This window comes from Bombina bombina, chromosome 5 (genome assembly GCF_027579735.1).
Source record: "Bombina bombina isolate aBomBom1 chromosome 5, aBomBom1.pri, whole genome shotgun sequence".
Classification (NCBI taxonomy): domain Eukaryota; kingdom Metazoa; phylum Chordata; class Amphibia; order Anura; family Bombinatoridae; genus Bombina; species Bombina bombina.
Window position 1 is genome coordinate 263,867,193 of NC_069503.1, and position 15,896 is coordinate 263,883,088.

The window sequence follows — 15,896 nt, forward strand, 5'->3', positions numbered from 1 at the left end:
GTAATCCCCATTCCACTGACTTAGCATGCACAGTTGCAGTGGTCTGAGGTGAAAGCGAGCAAAGGGTACTATGTCCATTGCCGCTACCATTAAGCCGATTACCTCCATGCATTGAGCCACTGACGGGTGTTGAATGGAATGAAGGGCGCGGCAAGCACTTTGAAGTCTTGTTAACCTGTCCTCTGTCAGGTAAATCTTCATTTCTACAGAATCTATAAGAGTCCCCAGGAAGGGAACTCTTGTAAGTGGAACGAGTGAACTTTTCTTTTCGTTCACCTTCCATCCATGTGACCTTAGAAAAGCCAGTACTAACTCTGTATGAGACTTGGCAGTTTGAAAGCTTGAAGCTTGTATCAGAATGTCGTCTAGGTACGGAGCTACCGAGATTCCCCGCGGTCTTAGTACCGCCAGAAGAGCACCCAGAACCTTTGTGAAGATTCTTGGAGCTGTAGCCAATCCGAATGGAAGAGCTACAAACTGGTAATGCCTGTCTAGGAAGGCAAACCTTAGATACCGGTAATGATCTTTGTGAATCGGTATGTGAAGGTAAGCATCCTTTAAATCCACTGTGGTCATGTACTGACCCTTTTGGATCATTGGTAAAATTGTCCGAATAGTCTCCATTTTGAACGATGGAACTCTTAGGAATTTGTTTAGGATCTTTAAATCCAGGATTGGTCTGAAAGTTCCCTCTTTTTTGGGAACCACAAACAGATTTGAGTAAAACCCTTGTCCCTGTTCCGACCGGGGAACTGGATGGATTACTCCCATTAACAAAAGTTCTTGTACGCAGCGTAGAAACGCCTCTTTCTTTGTTTGGTTTGTTGACAACCTTGACAGATGAAATCTCTCTCTTGGAGGAGAGTATTTGAAGTCCAGAAGGTATCCCTGAGATATTATCTCTAGCGCCCAGGGGTCCTGGACATCTCTTGCCCAAGCCTGGGCGAAGAGAGAAAGTCTGCCCCCCACTAGATCCGATCCCGGATCGGGGGCCCTCAATTCATGCTGTTTTAGGGGAAGCAGCAGGTTTCCTGGCCTGCTTGCCCTTGTTCCAAGACTGGTTAGGTCTCCAGCTTTGTCTGTAGCGAGCAACAGATCCTTCTTGTTTTGGAGCAGTGGAAGTTGATGCTGCTCCTGCTTTGGAATTCCGAAAGGAACGAAAATTAGACTGTCTAGCCTTAGGTTTGGCTCTGTCTTGAGGCAGGGCGTGGCCCTTACCTCCTGTAATGTCAGCGATAATCTCTTTCAAACCGGGCCCAAATAAGGTCTGCCCTTTGAAAGGTATATTAAGTAATTTGGACTTAGAAGTTACATCAGCTGACCAGGATTTTAGCCACAGTGCTCTGCGTGCCTGAATGGCGAATCCGGAATTCTTAGCCGTAAGTTTAGTTAAATGTACTACGGCTTCCGAAATGAATGAATTAGCTAGCTTAAGGATTCTAAGCCTGTCCGTAATGTCGTCCAGAGTAGCTGAACTAAGGTTCTCTTCCAGAGACTCAATCCAGAATGCCGCTGCAGCCGTGACCGGCGCAATGCATGCAAGGGGTTGCAATATAAAACCTTGTTGAACAAACATTTTCTTAAGGTAACCCTCTAACTTTTTATCCATTGGATCTGAAAAAGCACAGCTATCCTCCACCGGGATAGTGGTACGCTTAGCTAAAGTAGAAACTACTCCCTCCACCTTAGGGACCGTTTGCCATAAGTCCCGTGTGGTGGTGTCTATTGGAAACATCTTTCTAAATATCGGAGGGGGTGAGAACGGCACACCGGGTCTATCCCACTCCTTAGTAACAATTTCAGTTAGTCTCTTAGGTATAGGAAAAACGTCAGTACTTGTTGGTACAGCAAAATATTTATCCAACCTACACATTTTCTCTGGTATTGCAACTGTGTTACAATCATTCAGAGCCGCTAACACCTCCCCTAGTAATACACGGAGGTTTTCCAGCTTAAATTTAAAATTTGAAATATCTGAATCAAATCTGTTTGGATCAGAACCGTCAGCCGCAGAATGAAGCTCTACGTCCTCATGTTCTGCAAGTTGTGACGCAGTATCTGACATGGCCCTAGCATTATCAGCGCACTCTGTTCTCACCCCAGAGTGATCACGCTTGCCTCTTAGCTCTGGTAATTTAGCCAAAACCTCAGTCATAACAGTAGCCATATCCTGTAATGTTATTTGTAATGGCCGCCCAGATGTACTGGGCGCCACAATATCGCGCACCTCCCTAGCGGGAGATGTAGGTACTGTCACGTGAGGCGAGTTAGTCGGCATAACTCTCCCCTCGTTGTTTGGTGAAATTTGTTCAATTTGTACAGATTGACTTTTATTTAAAGTAGCATCAATACAGTTAGTACATAAATTTCTATTGGGCTCCACTTTGGCGTTAGCACAAATAGTACAGGTCTCATCCTCTGAATCAGACATGTTTAACACACTAGCAACTAAACTTGCAACTTGGAAATATTATTCAAGTAAAATACAATGAAAAACGTACTGTGCCTAAGAAGCACAGAAAGCTATATGACAGTTGAAATCAATAAACTGAAAAGGTTACAGCATCAAACTTTGTAAAACAAAACACAATTTTAGCAAAGGCTTGTTCCCATTAGCAAAGAATAACTAACCCTGATGGCATAAAAAAGTTAAAGAATAAACGCTTTTTTATCACAGTCAACTACAATCTCACAGCTCTGTTGTGAAGATTACTTCCCTCAAACAAGCTTTGAAGACCCCTGAGTTCTGTAGAGATGAACCGGAACATGCAGGAAAAACAATGAGCTTCTGACTGAAATTTTTGATGCGTAGCAAAAGCGCCAAAAAAAGGCCCCTCCCCCTCACACACAACAGTGAGAGAGATCAGTAAACTGTCAGAATTAGATCAAGCAACTGCCAAGTGGAAAAATAGTGCCCAAACATTTTATTCACCCAGTACCTCAGAAAATGAAAACGATTTTACATTCCAGCAAAAACGTTTAACATAAATTATTAAAAAGCCTGTTGCTTGCAAATAGGCTAAAGTCTTATATACACAGTGTAATTCCAGTGAAGTACCATTCCCCAGAATACTCAAATGTAAAATATACATACATGATATTATATCGGTATGGCAGGATTTTCTCATCAATTCCATTGTCAGAAAATAAAAGCTGCTACATACCTCTTTGCAGATTAATCTGCCCGCTGTCCCCTGATCTGAAGTTTACCTCTCCTCAGATGGCCGAGAAACAGCAATATGATCTTAACTACTCCGGCTAAAATCATAGTAAAAACTCTGGTAGATTCTTCTTCAAATTCTGCCAGAGAAGGAATAACACACTCCGGTGCTATTAAAAAATAACAAACTTTTGATTGAAGAAATAAAACTAAATAAAATCACCATAGTCCTCTCACACATCCTATCTAGTCGTTGGGTGCAAGAGAATGACTGGGAGTGACGTAGAGGGGAGGAGCTATATGCAGCTCTGCTGGGTGAATCCTCTTGCACTTCCTGTTGGGGAGGAGTAATATCCCAGAAGTAATGATGACCCGTGGACTGATCACACTTAACAGAAGAAATCATTGTTATCTCTGAATCATGGCTAACTGCAAAAATACCTGACTCTGCCATTGCAATACCTGGGTATTCATGCCATAGAATTGACAGAGCAAAGAGAGGAGGCGGCATTGTAATTTATGTTGACAACTCCACAAAGTTCACCCCATACAAAAATCTAGCTCTCCTGCCACCTTTGATTTCCTTTCTGGCAAAATTGAGATCCTGTGCAGTAAATCAATCATTGTTGCAGGAATCTACCGCCCACCAAGCTCCCCTGTGCATTCCATTTCGGACATAGCACAGCTCCTTAGTGAATCCATAACTCAAAACCCAAAAAGTGAAATTTTGGTTTTTGGAGATTTTAACATCGATTGGCTGAATCCAAAAAATAACAGTTGTCGCTCGCTGTTTAAATCTTTGCAGCTAACGCAATTAATCTCCTCCCCAACTCGCATAAACATCAAAAGCCATAATCATACCCTGCTCGACTGGATTCTCTCCACTTCTCCCGACCGAATCCAGGAGGCAGGTGTTCTCCCTAACAATTTCAGTGACCACTGCTTAGTGTACTGCGTGCGCAAAATAAAGTAAACTAAATCCTCTCCCAAGGTTAAAATCACCAGGTCCTTCAAAAAATTTAATCTTCAATCATTTCTAAATGACATCAAGAACCTCCCCTGGCACAGATTAAACCTAATCCCAGATCTAGACTCTGCAGTTGAATTCTTTCAGTCTGAACTCCTACAAGTTTGGAATTTACATGCACCGCTGCGTAAGGTGAGAGTAAAAGGAGCACACTTGAATTGGATCACAGCTGACCTCATTCAAATGTACCAATTTCGGGATTCATTGTGGTCAAAGTTCAAGCATACTGGCTCTATGAATGATCACTGTGTATATAGAAATTTGCGAAATATATGTACTAAACAAACAAAATTGGCTAAGGCGCAATATTTCTGTGAAAATCTGAACAATAATATATGTAACTCTAGAAAGTTTTGGAAACTCATAAATAACTTACAAAATCCACCAATCCACTCCCAACCCTCCACTGTCAATGTGGATAACCAAAACCTGCAACTCCCCTTAGAAGTAGCAAATGCCTTTAACAATTATTTTGTAGGATGCTCCACCACCCTGATTGACAAACTAATAAATGGCATGCATCCTGAAGCTACAAATGTGGATCAGGCCCCACTAAAACAGCAAAGACCCAATATAGAAAAGTTCAATTTTAGACCTGTACCCTTCAATGTCATTAAGAAACACCTCGATAATCTAAAAATGAAAAACCAGTCAGGACCTGATCAAATCCCAGCAATGCTGTTGAAGCTCAGTGCGCCGGCAATTGCTAAGCCTGTTGCAACCCTAATTAACGAATCCTTGGTGTCTGAATACATACCCAAACTCTGGAAAACTGCAAGAGTAGTGCCTATTCATAAAAGTGGGGAGTTAACCTTGGTTTCTAACTATCGTCCTATATCACTGCTCCCTGTATTGTCAAAAATCCTAGAAAAATGTGTCCATACGCAATTATGCGAGTATTATCAACTTTCTAACTATCTGACCCCTGATCAATCAGGTTTCAGACCGAATCACTCCACTACAACTGCCCTCCTAAAAGTTTGCAACGACATCCAAACTGCCATGGAACAAGGAGACCTAACTGGAGCTATTTTCCTTGATTTTGCAAAGGCTTTTGACACAGTGGACCATGACCTACTACTTCTCAAACTAAAAAACTCTGGTATTGCTGATCACCCGTTAACCTGGTTTAAATCATATGTATCGGATCGATCACAATATGTCTCTGTCTCTAACAGTGACTCCCTCCCTCTCCCAGTCACATGTGGTGTTCCCCAAGGTTCCATTCTCGGCCCCCTACTATTCACATTATTTATAAATGATTTGCCTAATGTCTGCAAATCCTCAACTGTACACATGTACGCAGACGACACGGTAATCTATGCAAACAAATCTGATCTGCTGCAGCTTGAAACAGTGCTCCAAGACCAGTTCACAGAGGTAGAAAAGTGGATCTCGAAAAACAAACTCTTCCTAAACACTGACAAAACGGTCACAATGATCTTTGGAACAGGACCTAAAATACATAAATTACAAAATTCCCATCTTCGCATCAAAACAAAATCCAATTGCACGCTGACCGCAGTCCACTCTTTTAAATACTTAGGTATGTTGTTAGACCCCAATCTATCTTTTGGACTCCACATAGAAAAAATTGCCTCTAAACTTTATCCAAAACTAGGTACCCTGTACAGAAACAAATCTTGCCTCAGCCCTACAGTAAAGGAAAAGATTGTACAGCAAATGCTGATGCCTATCTTGGATTATGGGGACATAGTATATGCACCTGCTCCGCAAACTCACCTTAATAAACTAAATACGCTATATAACTCGCTCTGCCACTTTGTGCTACAATGTAACTACAGGACCCACCATTGTGACATGCTAAAAGAACTAAACTGGCTGTCGCTTGAATCCAGACGCACCCTCCATCTTTCCTGCCTTGTCTTTAAGAGCCTTTCTGGGAAGCTCCCACCCTACATGAGCAGAATGCTCTCCCCTGCTATTCCCACCTCCTATAACCTCCGATCCAATAACAGCACATTATTTAGCTTGCCTCAATACAAAAAAAAAAGCAGCTCGATCCTCCTTTTCCTACAGAGCACCACAATTATGGAATGACCTCCCTCACACTTTAAAAACTTCCCCAAGCCTAAAATCCTTTAAGAGAGCCCTCTATACATATCTCAAAACAGAATGCTCCTGTCATGGTTGATTAAATATTTCATACCTGCTCTATGTTAAATGTTTGCATATATTGTGTATTATTATTATTGTTTTTGTATTTTATTGTACCCTATTGTATCAATGCAATGTTTTGTGATCCCAGGACATACTTGAAAACGAGAGAAATCTCAATGTATCCTTCCTGGTAAAATATTTTATAAATAAATAAATACCAGCATAATTATCTAAACATTTTCATCCTACAGATCTCAGTTTTTTTTATCAAAATACTCAAAACACTAATTGCTCAAAAAGAAAAACCTACGCATTTGAAAATAACAGAGATTTTAAGGTCCAGTGCACTGAAAACAGAGTATTTTGATTTGTATTAGGTGTAATATTAAAGTTTAAACATACGCTGGTTTCTTCATGTATAATTCATCCTCCATTGCAAACTCTTTCATAGCAGAGAGCTCTCATTTCTATGGGAGGCTGCTTGCTAGTCGCTGGGACAGCCCATTTTCTTTGATAATTGCACGAAGAGTATCCCTGCGAGGCTAAATGTGGTTTTTTTCATGTTTTTGAATGCAAACTTGAAGATGAATATGAATACCATGAGATGAATACCATGAGATGAATACCATGAATGAATTCCATGAGAATGAAGCAAATTTGATAATATAAGTAAATTAGACATTTGTTTAAAACCACATTCTCTATCTGAATCCCAAAAGACAAAAAAAAAAAAAGGATTTCATGTCCTTTTAATAATTTAGCTACAAGCCTGGATATTTATGCACAGTACTTACTTAAATTCTCTATCCAGTGATAAACGTAAAGCAATGAAATAGGAATCCAGACTCCCAGTCTTCAGTACCTAAGATGTAAATCAGAATAAAAGTAAGAATCTATTGGTGTAGATTAATACTTCATAATGGCAAAAAAACCAACAGCATGTATTACAGACTCTGGGCAACTTTACATAGGGCCAGTGAACACCTTGAGATTTTAATATAAAATGTTTAGCTTTTTGCAAGAAAACTAAATTTCAATATATTTTCATTTTTATTTTGCTTCTCTTTAAGGTAACCTGGCTCTAAAAAAAATAGTTTTTCAGTTTATCAGAACTTGAAATGCACACTGCAGACTTTTTTAAGGCTAACTCTTCTACATATATTTGATGAATGGCTTCTGCAGATAACAATTGCAAAACAATGGATTGTATGCTAACATAATGACTGTAGCTAGCCTTGTCTTCTCCACAGATAAGCCCAAACTGACTCCTACACTTAAAGGGACAGTCTATACCAGAATTTTTATTGTTTTAAAACATAGATAATCCCTTTATTACCCATTCCCCAGTTTTGCATAACCAACACAGTTATATTTATATACTTTTTATCTCTGTGATTATCTTGTATCTAAGCCTCTGCAAACTGCCCCTTTTTTTCAGTTCTTTTTTCAGACTTGCAGTTTAGCCAATTAGTGTTGGCTCCAAGATAACTTCACATGCATGAGCACAGTGTTATCTATATGAAACACATGAACTAACACCCTATAGTGGTGAAAAAATGTTAAAATGCATTCTGAAAAGAGGTGGCCTTCGAGGTCTAAGAAATTAGCATATGAACCTCCTAGGTTAAGCTTTCAACTAAGAATACCAAGAGAACAAAGCAAAATTGGTGATAAAAGTAAATTCTAAAATTGTTTAAAATGACATGCCCTATCTGAATCATGAAAGTTTATTTTGGACTAGACTGTCCCTTTAAAGAAAGGGGTGGGTCAAGTTTGGCTAATGAAAAACAATTGTTTTCAAAAATGTTTAGACTTGGCTGATATGTTATTCTATAGCGCAAGAACAGAATGTCTTGTAGTTACAAATTATTTAATGTCCCTTTAATTGTTAAAGTATAAAGTATTAAACAATGGGGCTAGTTTTAAATGATACCAGCTTCATTTTTCATACTTCCTCTATTTGTTATACAAGTGAATGAAAGTGTTGTCATGTATAAAAGTTTAACCATTTATTTCTCAGTAACTCTGTAGTTTCAAGAAGAAAGAAAAATGCACATTAGAGTATGTTGCTTAGCAAAAAAAACCTGAAGGCATCAAATAATCAATTTGCTCTTTCCACCTTCTTCTGTAATAAACTCAGAATAAATATGCAAATATATATAAAAATATTAAAAAAAGTATTTTAATTTACATCTAGGTCAGAATATCAGACTACATTTTTTAGTTAATCTGGTTGTCTTCATAATATGGTTGTCTTCATTTACACAATAATTTATTTATATAACTATCAATCTGGTTTATTCATTTAATATATATTATATTATAATAATATTTAAGGATTTAATATTTTATATTCATGTTTTCTATATATAACCTGTTTTAGTCAACATAATTTGTATATATTCATATTATTTTATCTAATATGTGTGGGGTTTACATGTTTTATAAATGTTTCACCATTGGTAATACTAGTTTTAAAGGACAGTTTGACCATTTTCACCTAGGAGAGTAAGTCCATTGATAACAACATAAAAGAACATGGAATTTATTAAAGGGATATGAAACCCAATTGTTTTCTTTCATGATTCAGATAGAGCATGCAATTTTAAGCAACTTTCTACTTCATATAATTAATTTCAGCCACCAATCAGCAAGCACTACCCAGGTGCTGAGCAAAAAAATGGGCCAGTTCCTAACTTACATTCCTGCTTTTCACATAAAGATACCAAGAGAATGAAGAAAAATTGATAATAGGAGTAAATTAGAAAGTTGCTTAAAATTCCACGCTCTATCTGAATAAAGAAAGAAAAAAAATTGGGTTCAGTGTCCCTTTAATTGTTTGCAAAATATAATAACGCAACCAAGATATAAGTCATATATTTCTTAAGAGATCAATTTGACTAGAAGGAATTTTACATTAATAAAGTTGTTTGCGAAGAGAGGTCTTGTGACCTTTATTTTTTAAATATGGGGGAAAAACATAATTTATGCTTATCTGATAAATTAATTTATTTCATGGTGGTGAGAGTCCACTATCCCTTACTCCTGGGAATTACCTTTTCTGACCACCAGGAGGAGGCAAGGATTACCAAATTCCAAGATCCCTATAAAACCCCTCCTTCCTCTATAATAACTAGTCTGAGGTATAGGGTGGCGTCTCATGGACTCTCACCCCATGAAAGAAATTCATTTATCAAGCAAACATAAATGATGTTTTCTTTCATACAGGTGGTGATGGACACAATTAATTTCTCCTGGGAAACTAATACCCAAGAAGAAGTCCATGAGTAATGAGGGTGGGAATTGCATAATATATCATAAAATGTTTCTTTTCTTTTTTTTTACTCTTTTTTTCACAATACTAAAAAGAGTTATTTTTTTATGCAAAGAACAAAAATAAACAAATAAAGAGTCCCACATAAACCAGAAACAACAGCCTAAAGGACTTTCCTACCAAAGGCTGCTTCAGAAGAAGCAAAAACATCAAAATGGTAGAAGTTAGTGAAAGTTTGCAAAGAAGACCAAGGGGCCGATTTATCAATCCCCGACGGTCTCTAATGTATTTTTTTCCATGCGAGCCTTCAGGCTCGCCGGAAACAGGGGTTAAGAAGCAGCGGTTTTAAGACCGCTGCTCCTTAATTCATACACCTCCTCTGAGGCTGCAGTCTGCAATCCGCCTGATCGTGTATGATCGGGTTGATTGACACCCCCTGCTAGCGGCGGATTGTATGCAAATCTGCAGGGCGGCATTGCACAAGCAGTTCACCAGGAAAATATAACCTGACAATCTCTATGTAAAAAGATATTTTACCTCACAATTTCCTCAGCTCACCAGAATAAGTGCTGTGTAAAAAATTATCTTTCAGTTACAGCTCAGCTACAGTAGTCTGTGACATGGTCCAGCCCCTCCGTACTGTATATAGTGGTACTGTATAGTGACACTGTTTACCTCCCGCTCCCCCATGCTGTAGTAACACGGTCTGTAATTTGCTGGTTCTACAAACATACACACACACACACATAAATGCATAAATACACACACAGTAACATACATACATACACACATAAACACCAATGGGTAAAACAGAAACACTAACCCCTGTAGTCAGAGACACTAGTGAAGCATCATGTCACACTCACATGATATCAGTGCAGGCAGTGGCAGGTCAACGTTTTTTTATTGTAAAAAGAAATAAAAAAAATTGTAGTTTCGCCCCTGCATAGAGATGTTCAGGTGATATTTTCTAGTCAGCGTTTTACAGCTATGCTGCCTTGCTTTCAAGTGTTTCAACATTTAGATATCATGTCCTTTTAAGCCAAGATTCAAAGAAAACAGCATATCTTTCTGACCTTTCCTAGAACCAGAAAAATGAACAAACAAACTAGAAGTTTGACTGAAAAAAAAGTAACAATTTCCCTACTCATATTGTCTGAAGATACCACCTTAGGTAAAAAAAAAATCTCATTTAATTCTCAGAACTGCTTTATCTGATGCAGATAAGGAATATCATAAAAAAGGACAGATAACTCAAACTCTTAGCTGAAGAAATTGCCAAAAGAAACAGTATCTTCCAAGATAAAAGCTTGATATCCACCTTATGCATGGGTTTAAAAGGAGGAGCCTGCAAAACCTTTAAAACTAAGTTAAGACTCTAAGGAGGAGAAACTGGTTTTATACCAGGTTTAAGACTGATCAGGACGCTTAGCAATCATCTTATGTAACAAAACTGAATGGGCAGAAAGCTGACCTTTGAATGAATTAGCAGATAAACTCATATTTAAACCATCCGGCAAAAATGGCAAAATCCTTGGAATTCTAAAATAATGCCAAGAAAAAACATCATGGAATATAGACCTTCCAAACCTTATGATAGATATTTTTAGTTACAGGTTTACTAACCTGATTCAAAGTCTCTACCACATATTCTGAAAAAATCCCTCTGCTTAAGAAGTAAGCATTTAATCTCTATGCCATCAAGCTTAAGAGATTTGAGATCTTGATGAAAAAATTGTCCTTGAGACAGAAGATCCTGTCACAGAGGAAAAGCCATGGAGGATAACTAGTCATCTGAACTAGGTTTGCAAACCAAGTTCTGCAAGACCAAGCTGAAGCAAGCAATATCACAAATGTTCCCTCCTGCCTGATTCTGGCAATAACCCTTGGAAGGAGAACCAGAGGAGGAAAAACATATGCTAGTTGAAAAGACCAAGGAGCTACTAGAGCATCCACAAACTCTGCCTGAGGATCCCTGCACCTCACAAAGTACCTGGGAAGTTTTTTTTTTTAACCAAGAGACTTAGTCCCCAAAGATCCACAATCTGACTGAAAACATCCAGATGCAGAGACCACTCCGCTGGATGCAGGAATTGATACTTGAGGAAATCTGATTCTCAATTGATCACCCCTGAAATAGGAACTGCAGATATGTGGCAACAATTGTCCTCTATCCAAGATAGAATTTGAGATACTTCCTTCATGGCTTGGGAACTGTGAGGTCCTCTGTGATGATTGATATATGCTACTGCTGTAACATTGACTGAAAATGCAGATGAGACTCCCTTTCCAACAGGGGCCAACTCTGGATGGCCCTGAAACTTGCACAGAGTTCAAAAACATTTATTGGTAACCTTGCCTCCTGAGGAGACCAAACTCCCTGTGCTCTCTGAGACCCTCCGACTGCACCCCAACCTGAAAGACTTGCATCTATCATGATCACAGTGCAGCTAGGATGAACAAAAGAAGCCCCTAAATAATAAAGATTATCTAGCCACCAAGACAGAGACTGTCTTGTTTTGGAATCCAAATGGATTTTCTGGCAAAGCTTAATATGATTCCTTCACCATTGCCGTAGCCAAAGCTGAAGAGGCCTCATGTGATACTGAGGAAATGTAATAGCATCCGATGTGGCAATCCTTAAGCCTAAAACATCCATACAAAAGGCTACTGTAGATTTGAACAAGCTGCAACCAGCTCCAACCTTTTTAGTTCAGTCCAAGATAACCTCATAGAGACTGAGTCTATTTGAACACCAAGAAAAGTGACTCTTGACTGGGGAACAAGGGAACTCTTTGGAAAATGTATCTTTCCGCTATGCTGCTGAATAAACAACACAAGTCTGTGGGTGTGAGACACTGCTAAATGAAAAGATGGAGCTTGAACAAATATATATTGTCCAGGGGAAAAAACTGAAATAATCTGGGCTCTTATCAAAATATCCTGGGAGAAGAAGCCATACTAAATGGAAGAACAACAAACTGAAAATGTTTGTCTAGAAAGGCAAACCATAGAAACTGGTAATTATCTTTTTGAATAGGAATATGAAGATAAACATCCTTTAAATCTATTGTGGATATATATTTACCTTGCTACACTAAAGGTAGAATAGTCTGAATAGTAATGCTCCCTTGCCACCAGTTACAGTAGAAATAATAGTATCTATACCAGAACCAAACAACATATTTCCATGAAAAAAAAGATATAATAGACTGGACTTAGACACCATGTTAGCTGACCGCCCATAAAGCTCTTCTGGAAAGGATTGCTAAAGACATACACTTAGAATTAATCTTAATTATTTCCGTAACTGTGTCACAAATAAAAGCATTAGCAGATTTCAATAAACCTAAAAGGTCAATAATATCCTTACAAGCAGAATCATCATCCAAAAACTGCTCAGACAGATAATCCAGCCAAACAGAAGAAGCTGCAGCTACACATGAGAGACTAACTTCATGCCTATAAAGAACACCAGCTTGCTAAAAAGCCATCCTATAAAAGGAATCTAATTTCCTATTCATAGGATCCTTGAAAAAAGAAGAACGATCTTCCAAAGGGATAATACAACGCCTAGTCAAAGTAGAAACAGCCCCATTCCCCTTTAGAAACTGTTTCCCAAAGCTCAACATTAGATGCCAGCAAAGGATTAATAGGGCCGCCAAGCTTAGTAAAAACACCTCTGGGAACTTGGCAGAAGGTTTCAAAATCAAATTCAAATGAATAACAGAAGTAAAAAAAAACCTCCTATAAAAGGGAATGAACATGATCCACCTTAAACAAAAAAGAGGATAAATCAGAATCATGATCAGAAACAGACCACTGATTATCAGAAATCAACTCACTCACTCACTATTGATAAATCAGCTGAACCAGGCTCCAGAACAATATTTAATACAGGCTTAGAACTAGTAGAAGGTAAATCATGCACTGACCTTTTACGTTTACTTAAAGGGGGCATAGCTGCGATCACTTCAGAAATAGTGGAGCATACAAAATCCTTGAATTCTGGAAAGAAATCTGTAGAATTTCCATGTGTAGAACACAAATTAGGAGGACAGACACCTTTAGAAGCATTAGTCTGATTAAAATGCATCATAACATTTAAAGAAGGATTGCACAGCTGAGCTGGAGACAATAAATAAGCATTTTTACAATATATACATTTCACATTGGTAGGAAAGTGTTCAGAGGAATGGATTTCTAAAGGAGTTTCAGGGACAGCCTCAGAAGGCTCCACAATAGAACAGAATCTACAATAAAATAGAAATATACAATGATAAGGCTATATTACGCAAGATTTATTGAAGTAAGGGAAAAACTTACCCCCTCCAAGCAGAGTATTAACTGAGGACAGCTAATCCTCAGAGCACTAACCCGGCATCAAAAAAATGACAAATATTGAGCAAAAGGCAAAAGTGTGCCAAAAAACATGCATGTGAAAAAACCCGACACGCACTAACCCAATCGGCTGATGTGTGATATTAAGGCTAACTGACATATGCAAACCCAGCAGACCAACATGCATAAAACAAATAAATCTGACACATGCATACTGACGCGCTAAGGTGATGAAAGAATAAGCACGCAATTTTTTTTAAAGGGGAATAAAGCCTTAAAATCCAAACGAGCCATAACAAATAAATATATAAATAATAATGTCCCTAGGCTACATAGTATAATCATGGACATACTTAATAACCAAACATGCTTATATGAGGGCCATAATAATAATAAACAAAATGTACTTACCTATAGGCACCCAACTACTGGAAGATAAAATGGAATCCAGTAGAAAGCCAACCTAGTGCTGAAACATATCAGCAGAGGAAATAAAATAGGAGTATACAGACCTCCAAACAGGAGGAAGCAAAGGACATATCACTACAACACTTACGGCTGGCTTGTGTCTAACTTTCATAAGGTGTAATTTTGCCACTACCCTATCCTCCCAATACATTCCTCTGTCAAACAGCAACACTCTGACAGGAAAATAGGCCTCAACTCAGTCTGAGAACCCCTCTCATAGTAAAACATCTGGAGCACCTTCATTCTTCACCTACCTCCAGTGTATGCAAAGAAAAGACTAGTTAAAATAGAGGTTGGGGGGGTTTTATAGGGCTCTTGTAGTTTGGAAACATTTGTCTCCTGCTAATGGTTAGGAAAAGTAATTCCCAGGAGCAATGGATAATGGACCACCTGTATGAAAGAAATTCCTCCTAATATAAAATAATATCCATGGTTTTCTTTGTAATCTAAGTGATCACCTATTTACTAATGGTTATCCTCCCAATTTAAGAAACAAACAACATAAATATAAAAACAGAATAAAAATATAACTATGCCTGAAAAAAATGTAAAACCGTGTAATTATATTCACTTTCTTTTTTTGACATTTAATGTTGTCCTATTTTCTTTTTTTCTGCCTATTATTATTCTTTTAGATAGATAAATAGATAGATATTCAAACAATGTATTCAGGCAGATGATCAGTGAAGGATAGAACTATGCAAGAAAGTAAGTGAATCTGTTTATACATTTCTGTTTAGGTATAAAAGTATTCAAACTTGAGATTTGCATTTGTTTTGTTACAAATGTAAATTCGTAACGACAATTGAATATTTGTTTAAAGGGACACTGAACCCACATTTTTTCTTTTGTGATTCAGATAAAGCATGCAATTTTAAGCAACTTTCTAGTTTACTCATATTATCAAATGTTCTTCATTCTCTTGGTATCATTATTTGAAAAGCAAGAATGTAAGTTTAGATGCCGGCCCATTTTTGGTGAACAACCTGGGTTGTTCTTGTGATTGATGGATAAATTCACCCACAAATAAACAAGTGCTGTCCAGGGTACTATACCAAAAAGTGTCTGGCTCCTCAGCGTAGATGCCTTCTTTTTCAAATAAACATAGCAAGAGAACGAAGAAAAATTGATAATAGGAGTAAATTAGAAAGTTTCTTAAACTTGCATGCTCTATCTGAATCACGAAAGGAAAAATTTGGGTTCCGTGTCCCTTTAAGTGTGGTGGCTCCCAAGTCCTGCACTAAAGGAGGTTTCTTACTGCAGGCCCTGGAAGCATCCGTGCTAAGCCGCTATTAGTGGGGCCGGGGCTCTGTGAAGAAGAGGACCGGGTTAATGTTGCTCTCCAGCGTACTGAAAGGAAGTATAAGCTACAAGTGAACATTTTCACCTGTAGCTTTAAACATTTACATTAATGTTACTGAAAACACATATAAATGTTTAACGAATATTCAGTATTTGTTTCATTTTAAACTAAAGGAATACCCAATAATGCAGCCAATGGGGCC

General features: G+C 38.1%; 1 protein-coding gene across 2 annotated transcripts in view; it reads right to left on the reverse strand.

Annotated features, from left to right (window-relative positions):
• MRC1 (mannose receptor C-type 1) overlaps positions 1-15,896 on the reverse strand; it is a 294,794-nt gene that overhangs the window by 90,262 nt on the left and 188,636 nt on the right. For both annotated transcript variants that reach the window (XM_053713973.1, XM_053713974.1), the window contains exon 18: positions 7,103-7,170. In XM_053713973.1, the coding sequence (XP_053569948.1) occupies positions 7,103-7,170 (68 nt within the window). The remainder of the gene's footprint in view (positions 1-7,102; positions 7,171-15,896) is intronic.